This window comes from Sycon ciliatum, chromosome 12, assembly GCF_964019385.1.
Source record: "Sycon ciliatum chromosome 12, ocSycCili1.1, whole genome shotgun sequence".
NCBI lineage: Eukaryota > Metazoa > Porifera > Calcarea > Leucosolenida > Sycettidae > Sycon > Sycon ciliatum.
This window is the reverse complement of record NC_088654.1, coordinates 22904763-22922213: the sequence shown is the minus strand read 5'-3', so window position 1 is coordinate 22922213 and position 17451 is coordinate 22904763. Positions and strand designations below refer to the sequence as shown.

The following is a 17451-nucleotide window of genomic DNA, read 5'->3' as shown; positions in this document are numbered from 1 at the left end:
TTGGAACCGTGGGCAAACTCTGTGTATATATGTATGTGTGTGTGTGTGTGTGTCTGTCTGTATGCTTGTGTGTGTGCGTGTGTGTGCGTGTGTGTGTGTGCACTGCTTGCTTGTCGTGTTACCAGGCGCTTCACGTTGACGGTAGGCCAGTATTTCTACACGTTCAAGCCGGTCTCCGTCCAGTGTATGTGGTAAGTACCGTATTTTACCGGTTGTAAGTCGACCCTGGTCATAAGTCGACCCCGTATCCGGAGGTCTCAGTTCTGCGTTTTAAAGTTTTCACCCAACGAAGCACTACTAACTACTCCCTGCTACTAACACATCAACAAATCATGTCAACATTCCTTATTGGAGGGTATAACGTCCCAATCCTTGAAAAAGGCCAATAAACTGGCACAAATGTGTACACCCGGTGCATTCGTACAATCGTGCATGCAGTGCAGGTCATTTTTTTTTAAAGATACCGATAGTTCCCGGTTATAAGTCGAATCCCGGTTGTAAGTCGACCCCCACCCTTTCTTCTTCTATTTTCAGTCGTGAAAGGTCGACTTACAACCGGAAAAATACGGTAACTTCAAGAGTATAATTATAACCCCCCCCCCCCCCCCCCCAAGAGTGTGCAACTCTGCATATGGGGTCTTCGACGGCGAAACTCACATCACGTGTCTCGGGTACGTTTCGTACTACGTACAAACGAAGGATAGCGTGCCTGCAATCCGAACATCTGCCATGATCATGCTGGGGATTTGCATACGCGCAGTGAGTTTCTGTCAGAGAGTGCTTTTTTTATTACTCCGCTGCTCGCTAAAAACGGCCTGGAAACGTACAACTGCGACACTACACCACGTGATATAAGCTTTTTAACTCCAGAACTGTTATGATTTGTTAAGTACAACTTGTATGCAGATCGGTTTAGATGGACAAAGCTTTCACATAAAAAAGACCAGACCGAATTCGGATAAAAAAAGTTGCCAAGTGAAGTGTTGAAAAACTTTTGTGTTCCATCAGAGCTGGCATCCAAAACATCATTATCGTCAAGAGAGCATCTTCCTCAGACGACGAGAGCAGGTCTGGCACTGTCAGAAACTGTGCGCCAAGTCTGCAGCTTCTTCTGCCGTCAGGAAACGTCCTGGACGACAAGAAGACCCGCGTCTTTCTCAACAAGAAACTTTTTTGAGAGTGAATGCACTGTTGAGTGTGCAATGTTCAGGGGGATTTTTCGTGCACTTTTTTTTACTTGGGACGTACGTTGATTTTATGCTCATTCGATCCGCATGCATCTCAGCTGTGGGTTTATCGAAAAAAATCGAGAAACGATGACGATCGCCCGCTGAAATCCCCGCTTGAAATTTCGGTCATATATGACCTGTTGCAATTCTGGGTGTATCTTTTGTTGATCTCTTTCTTTCTGTTCCCAATCTCTTCTACTAGTTTGTACTGGGATGTTGAGGCAATGTAGTCATGTATACTGTAAGACATGTATATATAACGAGGAAGCAAATCTAACGTTTTAACGGATGACATTTCTTCGTTATGATAAGATCCGTTGAGGCCGTACTGCTTCATATATGCTGTGTGTGGATACGCCAGAATACTGCAAGATCGTTAACATATCTTCTCGTTAACCTTTGAATTTTGGACAATCGTTAAATTTGCGACTCGTTATAATAACATGTCTTGCAGTAAAAGGAGCCATGTTGTCGCACTAGCTGACTGTATATGATCTGTTTACATTGGTGGACAGTTAAGCTGTGTTCACAACTGGCGCGTGTACGCGTGAAACCACGCGTTTGTGCCTATTTTTGCTGGTTTTTGGTGCGTAACATGTTTGTCCTTCCTTTCTTCTACTGTTGGATCTAAAACTAAACTAATACAAGAAACACTGATATTCTAAAGCTAGCACTATTGGAGGCGTGATTACATGAGCAGCTAGCAGTGTGAATGCAAGTGTAGCTTGGAGAAATACAGGTGAGAAAGGTGCATGTATGTGAGTGGGTATGTGAGAAATGTTCCTTTCTCACCTGCATTTCTTCAATCTACACTTGCATTCACACTGCTCGCTGCTCATGTAATCACGCCTCAAATAGTGCTAGCTTTAGAATTTCAGTGTTTCTTGTATTAGTTTTAGATCTAATAATGCTCACCTTAAATATCTTTCCTTTCTTCTACTAGTCTTTCTTGTTTTGTTTAAAAAAGGAAGCTTGGTCTGCTATGCTTGTCCTCTGCTCAGGGCAACCATTCAGAAGCTGCACGAGACGATCCACTGTGCGTCTGCCAACAACTACTATCACGGAGGCCTGTCTCACACGTGGACGTCCTACTACCAGTCTCGACTCACCAGCGATCAGCGCACTCTACGTGACTGGTGAGTTCACATCTTACAGTTAATGTAATTTCACAAATTTCCGGTGTACTTTTATTTTCGGTACTTTCGGTGCATGTGTTTCATACCTAAAATTTCAATACACCGAACAAACACTCACATACATAATCCATTAGGGAACTGCTTCTCTAAATTTCTGTTCACCTAACCTGGCCTTCCGGCTCACAGCAAGCCTTGTAGTGCATACTATTCTCGGTTCACGCAGCCTCTATTCTTTGCACATATCTTCTCTCATAAATTCTTGATGACTTGTTATCCGTGGCAGAACTAGCTTTGAAGTTGCTGGCTGACTTTCCATCTCCAACAACAGTGTCCAGAAAGTACCTCAGCATGGTTTTCACTGCGAAATCCACGCAGAGGAAGCGACAGGATGCAGTGTCTTTACGAGACGAAGAGTCAGATTCTGTAATGAATACGGCACTGGTAGTGTGATGTGAGCAATGACCCTGAGCGAGTACTACAAGACAAAGGAGAAACATTGCTTTCCTGCTGTTCCCTCATTACATGCGCGATAGTTTCTTTACTTTCTCTCCTCCGAAAGCTCGTCCTTCTTGCTGATGTCTTCAGTGTGTTCCGCTCACAGTTATCACGTAGATTGTTACATGTCCAATGTCCGGACACGCGGATTACTGGATACCGACATCGCCTTGGTTGACACTCGATATCAGGACTTCACCTGAACCAACCGGACCAAACGCCACGTCCTTGTTCTAAGTGCAGCGACTGAAATACCGTAAAATTCCGTAAATAAGCCCACCCTAAATAACGCCCATGTCCGATAATAAGCCCAGTTTTAGGCAGTGTACATTTCAAGTCCGTTTTAGCGCCCATGCCCGAAATAAGCCCAGGGCGTAAAGTGGACTCAAAATGACCAGCCGTTTTCAGCCATGCCGGTACCTGTTGTGCCTTGTACTTACCATAGCAAGTGGTTTATTTTTTTAGCAAGTGGTTTACCTATCAAATCTGTAATTTATCGCTACATTCTTGGTTACGACCAAATTTCCAACTGTGGTTTGATGTACCTGTACCGCGCTCAGTGTGAATGGTGGTTCACTGAAACTAGTGGGTTGCTGATAGATTGATCTTCTGCAGATTGCGTCCGAAATAACGCCCATGCCCTAAAATAAGCCCATGCTCGAATATACGCCCGGTTTTTGACGCTCTGCAAAGTATACGCCCGGGGCTTATTAACGGAATTTTACGGTAGCCGCAAGATGATTCGACTAAAATAGTCGCTGTTCAATGCTGATCCAGTGCCCCAGCAGTCACGTTCTAGAGCAGGGGAAACCCACTGGCCGTTTTGGATGAATATCGTATTTCCCCGAATATAAGTCGCACCTTTTTAAGGACGAAAAGGGGATGCGACTTGCAATCGACCATGGCATACTAGTGAAGTGAATATATCGAAACAATATGGCTCAAACCTGAAGAAGGGGGTGCGACTTTTATTGAGTGTGACTTCTAATCGAGGAAATACGGTACATGCCACTTCATCGTGAAAATGCCGACAGCTAGACCAAACTGGAATACTGTGCTCCCTTTATAATTCCGGTACCCTTTGTGCTACGGAAATTCTGCTGGATTGGGGAGGGTGCTGGATTAACAGATCTGGTTTACTGCTGCATGTGCATGAAGAGGACATTTTGGTTACTGAAAATATGCTGGTTTATAAAGTGCTGGATTAAAGAGGGACGACTGTACCCTTTTCTGCCCCTATCCATCTTTACCGGGGGGTTGTGTTCTGCAGAGAGTTGACCTAAAGCGACGATTGAAAGGCTGAGATGCAAAACACACGATATGCGCCCCGAGAAAATCAGATTTCAGCTCAGTGCAATCAAAAGGTCTAGGGGCACCACCAGCCAAAATTTCACATGCAAAATCTCACCAGAACCATTTCAAAAGCTGGAAACTAAATTTGGATTTAGAAACTATTACTAGCCGCACATGAAATGAATCCTTTTTGGCCATTTATCCGAAAAGTGATGAAATGGATTTATCTGGTTTTGCATTCCAGCTCTTCAATTGGTGTTTTCATCAGGTACTTTCCCAAACTTGTGAAGAAGAAATAATCGACGGGTTCGCGTACCGGGCAGGTCAAGAACAAGGAGTCGTACAACTCCCTGGTCAAGAACCACCTTTCCGCTTCCGTGGGACGCCACCACCCCATGATCAGGCGTCAGATGCGGACTTGTGAAGAGCGCGATAAAAATGAGTTTACGAAGATGAGTTTCCGGTACATACGCCAGGCTTTTGCATTGAATGCCTGTTGCTCTCTCTGTCTCTCTCTCCCTCTCTCTCTCTCTCTCTCTCTCTCTGTCTGTCTCTCTCTCTGTCTCTCTCACTCTCTCTCTCTCACTCTCTCTGCTGTGGCTCACAGGGCGTTCACGGAGGATTCCACAACACGTCCTGATTCGCCAGGAATGTCAAGAACAAGGTAGGAGGAAATCGAATGTATCTTACTCCCCCTCCTCTCTCTCTCTCTCTCTTCCTCTTTCTCTCTCTCTGCGTGACCAATAGCAAGAGTAGATAACTCCCAAGAGTGTCCAAGTGCTTGTACTTTCTCTATCCAATGCTGCGACTGTCAAGTTTTGTATCACAGAACACAGTTCAAATGGTTATGCTGGCACACTGTGCAAAGTGACTACTGAATGCCGAAATTTGGAACCTTTTTAAAAATTTTGTTCCTATGAGAATGAGCCAGGCTGACTTTTCCCAAAGAAAGTGTGCCCAAGTGCTATTCACTGGCTTGAAAATATTATAACTCCACGAGCTGTGTGCTGTACTAAAATGTCACCAGACTTCCGGAAGTTCCTTGCGTTGTTCTAGTGTAGTATGGCTTGTTGCTTCATTTCCGTTCGCTCTGGCAACGGGCTGTCAGTAATCTATTGTGTGCTATGAATTCTTCCAATGAGCCCGTTGCGCAATGACGTAATCTGTACCATACGTACCCCACACAGCCACCTGGGCATGGTCGTCTGGGGTATTGAACAGTGCATTCCTGATCCCAGCGTACTCACATGCATTACTCATACCTCCCATATTTGGCAATGCACAATGGGCTTGTACGTGCATGGCTGCAGTGATCGTGAGGACCCACTCAAGATCCGCATCGTCAACACGTTGCGTGCGGTCATGCAGACGGTCGACTTGGAATGTGCCACTAGCAAGGAGGTGAGTGAGCCGGCTGCCCGCACTGTCTCTCACTGCACTGCGGCCCTGGTCAACTGTGTTTTCACTCAGCTTTCACTCACTGTGACTCGGTACTGGTGTGCCTCTCTAGGCTTGTCAAGTGTATACAGTGGAGCGTATGTAGTATGTACAGTCAACTTTGCGTATAACAACACTCGTCCGGGCATCAGAAAAGTGTCCTTATTCGCGAAGTGTCGTTATATGCACACAGGTAGAATGGACTTTGCTCTGGGCATGGAAATTCTGTCGTTATTCGCGAATTGTCGTTATATCCGCTGTCGTTATTAGCGAATTGTCGTGATATCCGCAGTCGTTATTAACGAAGTTGACTGTACGCTGATAAGAATTAAAACCGTGGAGCCTTGTTCCACACGGGTCTACATGTAGTTCGTATCACAGCTGTGCTAGACACATTCTTGTGAACATGAGCAGTGTATATTCTGTACTGCCACGTGTATGCGTGAGATGTTTGTCGGAGCACGTTTCCGCAATGCTGTCTGTCTGAGGTGTCATGTTGCCCTGAACGTTGACGCACGGCTTCTTATTGTCGTTGTTTGTCTCTCCATCATCCTTAAAAACTCATTATCTCTCTCTCTCTCTCTCTCTCTCTCTCTCTCTGTTTCTGCGTCTGTGTTGTCTCTCCCCCCCCCCCCCCCTTTCATTTTGCAGATTCGTAACCTGTGCGAAGAGAAGCTGAAACTTGACCTGAAGGACTATCGTGGCTTCATTGATCAGCAGACGTTATCAATCTTTGGGCAAATGGAGCTGTCATCAGAGATTTTTGATTTCCTCTACTTGGTAAGCACTGACAACAGTCTGACATGCATGCCTGCACCTGCCATGTTCAGGCTGTATGTGTGCAATAGAACGCCAACCGAGGCAGAGCGTGGCAGTTTTCAGGCTGCTTTGTTAGAGGTCATGTGACATGAAGTAGTGCAGATCGCTGATGTTGTTTGCCATTGCTTCTCTTGGTTATATTGATGGTATGCAGGGCTCAGAGTGGAATGCAAGCAATTTCAAGGAGATGCAGGAGAAAGGGTAAGATTGTTGCTTCATTCGTTTTGTGTGTGCGGGCAAGAGAGAGAGAGAGAGAGAGAGAGAGAGAGAGAGAGAGAGAGGGAGAGGCGCAGGCCTCAAACGCAATGAGCTTACCCTGGGCAATTAGACACCCTTAGCAAACAACGGTAACACTATTTTTTACGGTACTCGTACCTTGATTACCCAAATAGCATTGAAGCTGCAGCGTAAAAACCTTATTGGGGCTGATTTATCGTTGTGACCAACGGTACATTTTTTGGCCAAATATTGCATAGTCCGTACGCATTTCACCTTGTATCGCGTATATGGTGACATAAATGGTTGTACCGCGTGAAGTACTTGGTCCGCGTCAGCAATATTGTCGCTTATCTTTCGACAATTTGAACTTAGACTTTGGACATGAACGCGTGCACTTGAAGTGATAAAACTTGGCACGATGGACGGTAAGGTATAGAATGACAACTACCTGCGAGGAATTTATTGTCTAAGGAAGGGTTCCTACTTTTTCGGTCCTCCTCGTCGCTGCTCTCGGCGCTGGCGACAAATATTTTTTGCTCGGGATCGACTCTCTTGCTTTTGCAAGCTCATCTCTCTTCCTTTCCGCTGCCTGGCTATTTTCTAAAGAGAAGTCGATCGCGACGGTCGCCTTCTCTACAGGACTTCGCGCGGGCAGCACACGGCTGTTTTTTTGTGCGATTTCACGCCACTCAACAATATGGCCGCCGAAAGTCTCGATTGGGCTTCAATGGCAAGAAAATTTGAATTTTCAAATCGTCAGAACACGAGTAGGCCATGGTTTCCCCTGGATATTGGAGACAAGTCAGCCCGGACAGCCCGGGGAACACGCTGATCATCTGCGTCTTGTTTCAAGCTTTCCGCTCGTACCTCACATGACTGCCTTTCCTTCAAGAAACATTTGTTCTGTGTCGTGCGACTTTGGCTTCGTTCTGGAATACACCTTGTGTCGTCGCTGACAAACTCGGCTCCGAGAAGCCCTTCCCGATTTTTTCCCAGCTTAGATCGATTTTTTCCCAGGTAGAGGACTATCCTCTGGTTGTCTTCCCCAAGTGTCATTAGAATACGCGCGTGAACTTCTAAATACGCGCGACGAGTCAGGAGCCTGTTTTCTCTTGATTTGGAAGACAAAATGGTGTGGCCCTTTAGTTGCTGTTGAGTGTAGAAGGCTGCTTCCTGCTGTAAATTGCTTAGTCGGCATGTGGGATATTATAGAAGAAGACAGCAGCCGGCCAAGTGAGCTTGAAATTGTGATATCTACCCTATTGTGCGTTGAACGATTACGAAATGTCTAACTTGAATGTTGTACACGCGAGCACGGCAAGCAGAGGCTGACAATCACTGGCGAGATCAATCTCCAGACTGCCAGGAGTACTTCGAGCAAGTTTGAAGCGGAAAGACAGCTAACTGGGCAGGCCAGGACGCCTTTCCACCCTCTTTCTCTCTCAAATTGCCGAAAAGTCGAGTATCTCGCTCGAGCGCTTTCAAAACTTTTCTCTTGGTTTCGCGTCCCAAATCGTGGAACCACGCGAGGATCGACATGAGTTTCTTGCAAAAACGTAAACTCATCGCGTATTTGTACTATTCGCACAATGTTACATAAATCGCACCGAACGACGCCATATTGATAAGTGCCTGCACGTGAACAGCCGTGAGCACGACAGCCTGTGTGGTTAAATCAGACGCCGTTCTTTGCAAGATTGTATTTTGAACGACGACGATGCGCACAGTACTTGCAAATCTCCACGACGCGCTGGATACTCCGAGCGTTGAGCTGGAGGTAAGGGAGCTGCGATCTCAGCTTGATGAGCGATCCCTGAGGTGAGCGATCTCGGCCGTTCAGCAAAATGGAGCAGATTCCGAGTAGCCGATTACTTTCTTGTGGCTTGCGCTGCTCTTGCCTGCACAGCGTAAAAAGAAAATCTATTTTGATGCGGCGCTGTGTCAATCGGAATCACCCACCTGTCGCTCTCGAAATCCACTCGAACTCTAGCTAGACCTTTCAGGATAACCAAAATTGGGATGAAATGGGCTGCCAAGTAAGCATTGGCGACATATAAACAAAGCTGAAAGATAAGCGACAATATCGCTGACGCGGACCAAGTAAAAGCTATTCTCGTGGCAACAGCGTACTGAAAATAGCGTGCATCTTGCTAAAGGTCGAGCCGAAATCACGGTATTTTCCCCCTCACGGTAATACTGTTACAACATAACGTTGTTTGCTAAGGGTGTCTAGGAATGTGTAATACCTGTATTTTCTAATTGCTCGTGCCCATTTCACCTCATTCAAAAGGCTTTGTGTTTTTCGTCGTTACTCAAACTTTGTTGTAGCCAATCTTTCTAACTCGCTGTTGTTTGTTTGTTTGTATCAGGATCGGCTATGTTCTAAACGTTACATGTGAGATTGACAATTTCTTTCCGGACTCGTTTCACTATTACAACATTCGTGTGTGGGATACATCGGAAACTGATCTTCTCAAGCACTGGGATGACACCTATCAGTTCATCAAGAAAGCACAGTGAGTACTTTTATGCCTGTAAGCCCAGCCTGGGGCTCGGGGGCTTGTAGCCATGTGTATGTATGTGTATTAGTGGTGAAACGAATATACCAAATATTCGAATGTTCGTTCGGTTTGTCACATTCGAACGAATATTTCTCATGGCGAATATTCGCTAACCGGGTATGCAGAGTTTACCGGGCGACTTCAAACTTCCGTAACTTCGCGGATACTTGACCGAACCGCTTCATCGAAAGTTCCATCGGCATTAGACAACTCTCAGCTGTCGTCTCGAACCAACCCGGACGCGATCCGAGGTCCTGGAATGGAGCTATGGCGGTCGAACGAAAAATCACGTCTTGAGCTGTTTTTTGAGCGTGTAAAATGCACTTCAGCTGGGGATTTTGTGAAAATTGACCTAGAAGTGGTGGAGAAATATGTGCCTTCGTTTGTCATGCCTAATAATAGTCACAATATCCAATAAAATGACTGAGAGGAGGACGTGTGATGTCATCCATGTTAATGAAAGAATATTCGTTCGTTAAGCCAAAGAATATTCGGCTACTGGGTTTTGATATTCGTTTCACCACTGATGTGTATGTGTGGTACACACATCTAGAAATTCAAGTCAGCATTCTCTCTTGTCCGTCTGTCCCTCTTTCTTTCTGCCCCCCCCCCCCCCCTCTCTTTCTTTCTGTCTCTCACGTCAGCATTCTCTCTTCCTGTCTGTCTGTCCCTCTCTCTTTCTGTGTGTGTGTGTGTGTGTCTCTATCTCTCTCTCTCTTTCTTTCTTTCTTGTGCGCTGCTGACTTCTTGCATGGTTGTGGGTGTGTGGTTGCCACAGGGCAAACAACTCAAAGGTGTTGGTACACTGCAAGATGGGAGTGAGTCGCTCAGCCTCAACAGTGAGTACCACACTGCTTTCAATATGGCGCTTGTATTAATACTACTTGGTCCGGCTCATCGCAATTGTCGCTTATCTATCGCCACTAAGAACAGGAGTTTTTTTTACCGCTCTGTGAAATTTCCAGTAGGCATAGTGAGGAAGCATGATACAAGAATACTCTCCGCCACAAGAAAAAATTTCAGCAATGGAATCAGGTGAAGCGAGTCGAAGAAAGGAAGCAAGGTAAGCAAAATGCACGAAATAAATCCGCGAAGGAGCGCGTTCTTGCACTCACACTCTTACAGGTCCAGAGTTCATTCAACTCTGCATCACTGGAGCTGCCATTTGCTGGTGTCTAGCTGCTGGCGTAGACGGAGTATCTCTTGCTTTCTCACTCAGGCTGTCGTATGGCAGCAACGGGAAAGGAACAGCTGTGGCTGTCAATTCGGTGCTTGAAGGAACCGTGGGCAGTGTGACCTGTGTGTCTCCACAGCGTGTTTCAACAAACCAGGCATACGGCCTACTACTAGTGCTAGGTCCACCAAGCAAGGAACAACAACCGTCGGCCGGGCGCATCGCATCAAAAACACCTTTCTTCTTCAGCATGACGCTCATGCGACTCGTACTCCTCTGCCGTGCACGCGCGTGCCTGTCACGCTCTCCAGGATGTCAGTTGCCCCTGCCACAGTTCCGGTCTTCGGGTCGCTGCGCGCTTGGCTTTTGGCAACACAGACAGTGAATGGCCAGATTCCCACTTCCCAAAAAAGTCGAACACATCGCGATTCAAAGTGCTAGTCGCGATCATTTTTCTTTGGTGCCTCCTTTGATCTTGCCATCACAACCTCCCAAGCAAAAGTAAGTTAGATGTCGTGATCGGACTGGGTTTTACCTGTCAAAAGGTGCGTGGGAGATAAGCGACAATTGCGATGAGCCGGACCAAGTAGGACTGTATTGTCTAGCTTACCCTTAGGTTTTCTCTATCTCCATGATCTACCTCTCTTTTTATTCCTCTTTCCGCTCTCTCTCTCTCTCTCTCTCTCTCTCTCTCTCTCTCTCCCGCTCTCTCTCTCTCTCTCTCTCTCTCTCTCTCTCTCTCTCTCTCTCTCTCTCTCTCTCCCTCTCTCTCTCTCCTCTCGCTTTCACACACACACACACACGCGCACTCCTGAATTCTGTTGTAGTAGCTGTATGTATTGTACAAATTGTTCTTTTATTTAAAATCCACTCCCACACAACCCAGTCTGACAGCAGCTGGTTTCCCCTACCAGTAGGGCGCATCGGCCCAGTTGGGAGAACCCCAGGATCGTCTTTCATCATCCCTATGCAAGAGAGTGTCTTTGCATGTTATTCCATGCGATGCCGTGTGCTCGCTTACTAGTACATTCTATGAGCGATTTTTTTGTTTTTTTTGTGTGCTGATGTGTCTGCACTTTGCTGTGTGCTGACGTGTGTAGGTGATAGCGTTTGCCATGAAGGAATACAAGTGGCAGCTGAAGGAGGCACTGGACTATGTGCGAAAGCGTCGTGAGTGCGTCAACCCCAACTGTGGCTTCATACAGCAGCTGAGACAGTATGAAGGCATTCTTGGTGCTAGGTAAGTGGCCAGGCTAGGCTGTGCTGCATGTTTGCCTGCGTGTTTGTGCACGCATGGCGTAGCTCAAACATCAGTGCTGTGGTGACAATGTGTTTGTGCACGTAGGGCATGGCTCCCACATCTGTGCTGTGGTGACAATGTACCAGAGCATGTCCGTGCTGTGGTGACCGCGTATCACCTGCAACCTCACAGCTGTTATTTTGCCTACTTTGCCTATGTAGTTCGTATGACAGCTATCTTCTGGTGTGCTGACCGGACTCCGCTGGCTATACACGGGCTACGCGCCGCCTGTTGTGGCTTTCCCACTGTTCTCCCAGTAGAGTTTCTGTCAGACAGTCGAAACCCAAACCTCCGTTTCTCATTTTTAGTAGCTTTGCTGTGTTGGGCCGACTGCTGTGATTATGGTTGGTGCAGGTGCTTATGTTGATGTACTATTCAATTGTGTTGTTGATAGTCTTGTTAGTACGCTACCAATGTTGTGATGGCATAGCACAGCATTGTTGTCCATTGTACAGTGTGAGAATTTGTATAGAGAAGCTTTGATAGGTCATGTTGTGCCAGCTGTGTGTGCTCTACATAACTAATACGCATAAACCAGAAGGGTTCCGGGCTGTCCAAAACAGTGCTCAATGCCTAAAGGGCAGAGCTACTTACAAGAAGTAGAGGATGAAACGGTTAGTTGTAACTCGTGAGTTTCACGCACCAGGTGTTGTCGGATGTTCGCCTCGTGCGTGAAACTCAGTTACAACTAACCTTTTCATCGTCTACTTCTTGTAACCAATACACAGCCATGTATTATGTACTGCTAGTATTTTAAGAGTAAGCTTGGTGTTGTGTGTTGTGTTGTGTTACTGTGTTGGTCAGGCACAACCCTGTATGGGGAGAGAAGGCCACACTGCGCAAGCGCGTCACCGAGATCCCGGGACCGTCACCACCGGCCTCTTGCCGCGTGAGCTCCGCCAGCGAGGACCTAATGGTGGACATTCCCGGAATGGGCAGTTGTCATGATGCCGATGCAGACGATGATGATGACGATGTTGCTGCTGCGGCAGGAGCAGACGGTAGCAAAGCGTTTGTCCGCACGTCATCCGTCTCTCGCCTGCGCCTCAGCTCTCAGCGACCAAAGTCCTGGGCAGGCACCAAGCGCGAAGAGGAGCTCATGAAGGAGCAGAACATCAGCCTCTACTTTAAGAGCTTGATGAGCGAGCAGCAGCAGGTTCCGGATGAGCTGGCTACGTGTGCAGTGGAGGTGAGGGGTGCAGCAGCGGCGGCAGCCACGTCTAAGCGACATCACCTGACCACGGGCACATGCCCAGTGAGCCATGCCGACTCCACGTCAGCATCTGCTGCCACTGCCAGAGCAACTTCGCCGGCCGGTGCAGAGTTTGCGCCAGGCCATCGGCGTGCGAGCAGTGCCAAGTCCTGGGACCCGACTGCAGCGTTCAGTCGCCATGGCGCTGGCCAAACGGCTGGCACTGGTGGCATGACAACAAGCCTGTCGTCGTCCTCGGCGCTTGGAATGACTGCTACTGCTGCTGCTGCTGCTGCTGGTGGTGACGGCAGTAGCTGTACCCTAGCGACAACTAGTACTCGGCCACACTCACAACAGCTGTTAGCCACTTCAGCCACAGCGCCAGCAGCAGCATCGGCAGCAGGACCGCATAGTCCCATTGAGGACAGTAGCCACACGCCGGTTGCCGATCGGCAGCCCAGCGCACAGCAGATCGAGAGTGAGCTTGGCTCTCGCCTACGCCAGGAGTTACCGGCGGATCGGCTAGACACACTGTCACAGCGTACAACCAGCGTGGGTAGCGAATGCAGCTCGTCGCCTGGAGACGTGCCGGCGGATGTTGAGATGGCTGCTCATGCTGGTAACAGCGATACTAGATCTGAATCACCGACATTAACTGCAGATCGTGTTCGCCAGCAGGTTGCCAGCTTTGAGTCGCGTACGTCTTCTGATGATGTGACACCGACGCAGCGACGCCTTAGCTCCTCGGCTGATACGGTGCAGCAGGCTGGACAAGTAACACCTGCGGGTCTGCGTACGATATCACCCACCGCATCTCCAGCCCGTGTTGCCAACTCTGGCGCTGCTTCATCTGGCCCCGTTTCACCGACCCCTCCACAGGCAATGTCACCCACGCCGCCTGCAACAACAGCATCGGCTTTGGCGACGACAGCAACGCCGCCATTACCTGGAACACCCGTCAAGGATGACACCACGTCGTCTGTAACCGTAGTGGAAACGCCCAACATTGGCCCCGTGCGTCGTGTACGTGTGGAGGAGCGACCGCAGATCAGCAGTGTTCACCATCGCGTGCAGTCTATTGAGAGATTCAAGATCTTCACACCGCAGGAAACTCGCCAAGTGAGTCATACCGCGGCCACTGACAAGTCCGACCCAGCCACATCATCTACAGATCCTGCTGCGGCGGCTGCTGTGGACGATGTCGCTGCCGCCTACGACGAGTCATATGTTGCTGTTGCACAGACCATCGCCATGTCCACGGAGGCACAGTCAACCGTGGACACTGTGCCGAATATCGAGCGCGCCGCCTCGCCATTGCTACCTCCTAACTGTCGCTCGTCTTCCTCGTCCTTATCATCACAGGAGAGAACTGAGCAGTGCTCTTCCGGGCATGTTCAAGAGAGCCATCAACAGCAGGAGAGTGAGTCACTGTCTCCAAGTGAAGACCTACCCAACAACACTACTGAACAACCGTTGAATCATCCTGAATCACCGCCACAGCAGCAGCAGCGGCAACAACACGGCGGAGGGGAGCGTCCGTCCACGCCAACGGAATGTCCTGTAGGTGTCGCGGAAGCAGGGTCAAGCTGTGAAGCTCCGCCGCCACAACCACCACCAGCATCATCATCACCAGAACGAGACAACACGAGGACTACTGCTGTACCGACTCCTAGCTGCAGTGACACTAGTGGCAGTAGTGGCAGTGGCAGCAGCAACACGACAAGCTCTGCTAGCACTGGCACGGCAGTGTCGAGCACAGCTGACAAACCGACCTTTTCATTTGCAGGATTCCACGCAGACACAAGCACAGCAGCGGCAGCAGCAACAGAAAAGGCACACACTGCGGGTGGTAAGCAGTCTCCGAGAATGCGCTCATCGGGCTCATCACGGACTGCTGGTTCTCGCTCAATGTCTGTTAGTAGTGGCGGCGGTAACAGTGGAAGACGAGCGCGTGCTCCGTACTCCTGGCTGAATAAGAGAGGGGAGTCCAGTCCGTCACACTCACCACCGTTGCGTCGTGGAGACCATCACTCGTCCGGGTCACCGTCGTCATCGATTATGGCATCGCGGAGCAGTCCGCAGCTGAACCGCGGCTCTCGCTTCACGTTCCTCAGCCCTCGCTCGCAGCGTCGCTCCATCATGTCGTCGTCTCCAAGTGAGGAGAACTTTGTCACGTACATTCCCACGCGGCGCAACACTGGCGGTGCGGATATGAAGCAGACGCAGCACTTCCAGTCGCTTCTCGACCGCTTCAAGGAGATGTCCAAGCCGAAGATGAAGTCACCAGTGTCTGAAGCAGAAGCAGCGACGACGGCAGCAGATGATGCTGACTGTGCATTTCCTAGCAGTGGCTCACCAGGACTAGTGTCACCTGCCAGCACAATACCGATCCCTATAGACACTTCTGTAGGCTCTCGCCAACAAGCACAGCAACAGCAGGCGCAGTCAGTACCCACTGTGTTGGAGGCATAAGGTATAACAGCACACACAGTCAGTACTAGCATCCACTGTGTTGGAGGCACAGAGTGACAGCACACACGGTCAGTACTAGCATCCACTGTGTTGGAGGCACAGAGTGACAGCACACACGGTCAGTACCCACTGTATTGGAGGCGTAGGGTGGACTAGCTGCCTGGTGCTGGTGCTGGCACAGTGAAGTCATCACATTGCTGGTCTACAACGTTCACTCGCTGGCCTGCTCATACTAGTACTGCAGCAACAGTAGTAGTTGTTGTTGTTGTAGACCAAGCACACGCTATTGCAGCACTCTCGTGCTCTTCTCCTGTACACCGTGTGTATATACTCCACAATCACTCTCCAGAATTGAGCTTGATATATTGGTGGCCTATGGGCGGTGCGCAGCCCACCAACCCAAGCACCACCATCACCGTCTCCCCGACTTGCATGTGCATTTCACACACCGGAGCTAGCCAGACACATACATATTTATACTCAAGACAATCACCCAAAGACCCATCTCCGGATTGCCCTCTCTTCTCTTTCTTGATCCTTGCCCAATTTGTACCACTACTTGACTAACATCGCAACTTTATCAAATGGGCTGGCCCTTATCATATAATTGTTTCATGTTATGTTCTCGCATCTTTTTCTTCTTTGGAACTTTTAGTTGATGTGATCTTTGTGCATTGCGGAATTGCCGGTCTCACCCGGGCTGTGTGCTCATCTGTAATGGTGCGGCTGATGCTCAGCGCTTCTTCGTGCTAGCGTGTGTGTGTGTGTGTCCGTGGGTGTGTGTGTCCGTGTGTGTGTGTGTGTGTGTGTGCCACTTGAAATTTTTCACTGGTCTCTGCCCGGTGCTTCGATTGGAATAGCTGTCTTCTATGTACTTTTTTCTTTTCGTCCTTTTTAAAACAGTTTTCTAGACGTTTTAGTGTGATCAGTGATCATCATCACCCTACCTATCACCCTCCTGCTCATCACCACCCTCATCATATTCTGACCAGTATTTATAGCACTGTGGAAGGTGGTACGTGCCCGCCTGCTATTTCATTTACCTCTGCCTAGTTTTTTAGCCGATGCTGTGTGTGTGTGTGTGCGCGTGCATATGTTTCTCATGTTACTGTTTTTGAAGTATTTTTACTGGCCATTATTCGCTTGACATTGTAGGGTATCTTTTTTTCCCACTTTGTTCTCGTAACCGCATGTACATGTTGTGCTCTTGTTCTACCAAGCGCTTTTTTATCAATGTATTTTTTTAACAAATGCGCCGGTATGGTGTACCACAAGCATAGCTTAGATCACTGCCGGCTGCGGCTGCTCGTGGCCCTACAAGCTGTGTTGTCCCCACCACCGGCGTCCCTCTTGCCCACAGAGCTAGAGCCTCATTATTTATTTTTTGAAACTCTTTTCCAGAGTAGGCGGCTGGCTGGACACTTATTCATGTTTATTATTTCGAGCCTTGTTGTAGTCAGGGTTTTTATAGTGGTCCACCCATTGTCTCTTTTTCTTATATCCTTGTCGATATTTATTGTTGCGTTCTGTTCTGTCTTTGGCGTGCTCTGTATAAAAAGACAGCAGTTGAAATATTAATATTCCATTGAAATCTTCCGTTGTGTGTGTTGGTGGTGGTGGTGTGTGTGTGTGTGTGTGTGTGTGTGTGTGTGTGTGTGTGTGCGTTGGTGTGTGTGTGTTGGTGTGTGTGTGTGTGCGTGTGTGTGTGGCTAAAAATAGTGGCGGTCAATTCATCAGCCTTGCAAGCTGTTGAATTGTGTAATCCCAGCACAATTTGCTATGTCTAACATAGCTGTTCGCTATCCTCGCTTCCGCGATGGGCATGTCTGAGGTGTGTGTGTGTACACAAGTTGCTATGTCTAACATAGCTGTTTACCATCATCGCGTCACACACACTCTGAGTCTGAGTGTGTGTGTGTGTGTGTGTGTGTGTGTGTGTGCACTGTCTTGGTTGGTGGTATATTTCGATGTAGTCTACTCCGTTTGGTGTAACGCTAAACCAGGTGTGCATTGGGGGGTTAATTCACATGGCTTCGCCTATTACGTAAAATGTGGATTGGACAGCTGCCTAGCACAAGTCTTCGTCAGTCAGATTTGCTATGCTACCAGTGCTGTACATATCGT

The 17451-nt window shown here is 48.4% G+C and overlaps 1 protein-coding gene across 2 annotated transcripts in view; it reads left to right on the top strand.

Moving 5' to 3' along the window:
- Positions 1-16918, top strand: part of LOC135828317 (mucin-2-like) — a 22621-nt gene extending 5703 nt beyond the window's left edge. The window contains exons 7-17 of one of the 2 annotated variants that reach the window (XM_065340766.1): positions 126-191; positions 2231-2365; positions 4761-4817; positions 5464-5554; positions 6242-6370; positions 6564-6610; positions 8998-9144; positions 9968-10028; positions 11464-11603; positions 12468-15373; positions 15424-16918. In XM_065340766.1, the coding sequence (XP_065196838.1) occupies positions 126-191; positions 2231-2365; positions 4761-4817; positions 5464-5554; positions 6242-6370; positions 6564-6610; positions 8998-9144; positions 9968-10028; positions 11464-11603; positions 12468-15327 (3733 nt within the window). In that variant the 3' untranslated portion in view covers positions 15328-15373; positions 15424-16918. Of the gene's footprint in view, positions 1-125; positions 192-2230; positions 2366-4760; positions 4818-5463; positions 5555-6241; positions 6371-6563; positions 6611-8997; positions 9145-9967; positions 10029-11463; positions 11604-12467 lie in introns of both variants that reach the window. The other variant, XM_065340765.1, reaches the window with a different exon arrangement.
- The last annotated feature ends 533 nt before the right edge of the window (positions 16919-17451 follow it).